The sequence below is a fragment of the Arachis ipaensis genome, chromosome B10 (assembly GCF_000816755.2).
Source record: "Arachis ipaensis cultivar K30076 chromosome B10, Araip1.1, whole genome shotgun sequence".
In the NCBI taxonomy this organism is placed as follows: Eukaryota; Viridiplantae; Streptophyta; class Magnoliopsida; order Fabales; family Fabaceae; genus Arachis; species Arachis ipaensis.
In genome coordinates, this window is record NC_029794.2 from 82,067,182 (window position 1) to 82,069,390 (window position 2,209).

Sequence of the window (2,209 nt, forward strand, 5' to 3'; positions counted from 1 at the left end):
GTGGCGAAAAAGATGGTCAGTAACCTAATTCCCTTTTTAATCTTCATAAATATATAAAACCTAATATGAATTCATAGATAAATTTATAATTTAGTCAATAACCAATTATCAAGTAATCCAACTTTCATAAAATTGTCACCAAAATAAGTGTGTGATCACATAACAACATACACTAACAAAATACCAAAAGTGAAAATCAAAACTACTCATGAATTCCTAATACATGAATTAGAATTCCTAATCAAAGTCATCTTCAAAATACCAAAAGTGTGAAATTCCTAATACATGAATTAGAATTCCTAATCAAAGTCTTCTTGTACTTCATGCATCATCATTGCAAGGTAAATTGTTTTGACCTGTGCCCTGCAAAATAAAAAACACAAATGAACAACTACAAATTGATTTGGCTTTCCTGGCCAGAGCACCCCAAAATCCATTCTCGGACTCATTCAGGTTCTTCATGGAAGTATATTCATAGGCTCTTGAATCCTATATTTACAAGTAATACCATTTTGAATAATCAGAATGGTGCACTAAAAAGAATGCGAGTTTAAGAGAAGCAAAGAGAATGTAGGCATATGCTAAACAAGCATCTTCAATCTTCAATGCATTGATATAACATATTCAAAAAAACAGAAAATGCATAATATTTTCAGTAGATGTACGTTATTTTCATCTGCTTTTTGAGCATGACAAGCTTGGAACTATAATTATGTGGACATCATCAAAGCAACTAAACAGCAGGCAGAAGCTTTAACATGTAGACTAATATCTAAATGGAAGAAGTCATCAAATGTATTACAGACATAAACAATCATAGTAGAAAAATACAGACATACACAAAAATATTACACTCTAAAAGACCAGAGACATTACTGGTAATAAAGTCTTTTAAGGAGTCAAAATAACAGAGTTCATATCCACAGTCCACTGCACTTTAACTTATCTCCTCTAGGTCCAGGCTGATCTCCATTTTCACATTGCCACTATTTATTCAGAGTTTCAGACCATATTGCAAGCTTTTTTATTTCTAATCCAGCGGTTTCAGTCACTGAATCTCCATTTACTAGCAGGATATTTTTCTTTCTTCACTTACAATCCTAAATCAGTTCTATCCTTAGTCAACTAGAGATCAACTAACCTGGTCAAGCTAAGTAGGACTTCTATAGATAAAACTCCTCCAGCTAGTAAATACAAGACTTGAATAGACTTTATCAAAGTGAAATAGCACTCACCTTTTTTGAAATTGAAGCCTACTATTTGACTATTTCTCTCTCAATTTTATCTCTTTTTTAACAAAATAAAGAATGTGAATCATGCCACAATTTTACCTACATCATCTTTGTGTGGAATGTGAGTTGCTTCGGAGGAGCGAGGAGTATTTTTTGCTTTGCTACTTGAGGTATCCACAGGAGAATCTTGGGCAGCTTGAACTAAGGCTGTTACCTCTTCATTGCTCATTCCAGGGTTGAGTTGGTGCACCAATACCTTTAATAAACCACATACACCATCCATCTTCTTCTCTAATGATGAGACCTTAGTGTTATATTCAACTTTTATGTGGCGAATCTCCTCATCTTTTTTAAGAGAGCTTCTTGTAATCGAAGCCCCATAACAACGAAGTCGACCTGGTTGGTCCTTTCCTAACACTCCTACAAATGCATCCTCTTCATTTTCTCCTGCTTCTAAGCGGTTCTGAAGTTCAGTCTATCAAAAAGCAACAACCAATAAGGTTCAAAGTCGCATTAACTCAATTTAGATAGAAATCACATCAGAATTCATAATGTACATATCCAAAATACAAATACAAACAACTCACAATTGTGGCTTGTGTTTTAGCATCAATTTCTTTTCCTTTTTTACTTGTGCGAGTTGCTATGAAAACTTCAGCCCTTGATGGTTCTTCACTGTTCTCTTTAGAGTCGCGCTAGAGTACATAGAGAAAAGTTTACATGAAGCATACTAACTAGGCAACTACACCATGAATACATATAAAAGAGAAATCACAAAGAATAAGTTATATTACCAGCTGCTTACGCACTATTCCAAAATTTGTGGATCCCATTCGGTGAGGACATGTTTGTTTCAACCTATTTTCAGTATTCTTAGCAGAGATACCTAAATATTAAGAATCAATGAAGAATCAAATTTCATCCAAAATACCTAAGTTTAGGAACATGAAGAATCAATGATAGTATGCTTGATGGTA

The 2,209-nt window shown here is 33.9% G+C and overlaps 1 protein-coding gene across 1 annotated transcript in view; it reads right to left on the minus strand.

The window, feature by feature from the left end:
- Positions 117-2,209, minus strand: part of LOC107620719 — a 7,202-nt gene continuing 5,109 nt past the window's right edge. The window contains exons 2-5 of the mRNA XM_016322845.2: positions 2,027-2,118; positions 1,820-1,927; positions 1,336-1,707; positions 117-489 (exon numbers count right to left, since the gene is read on the minus strand). Coding sequence (XP_016178331.2) covers positions 322-489; positions 1,336-1,707; positions 1,820-1,927; positions 2,027-2,118 — 740 coding nt within the window. The 3' untranslated portion in view covers positions 117-321. The remainder of the gene's footprint in view (positions 490-1,335; positions 1,708-1,819; positions 1,928-2,026; positions 2,119-2,209) is intronic.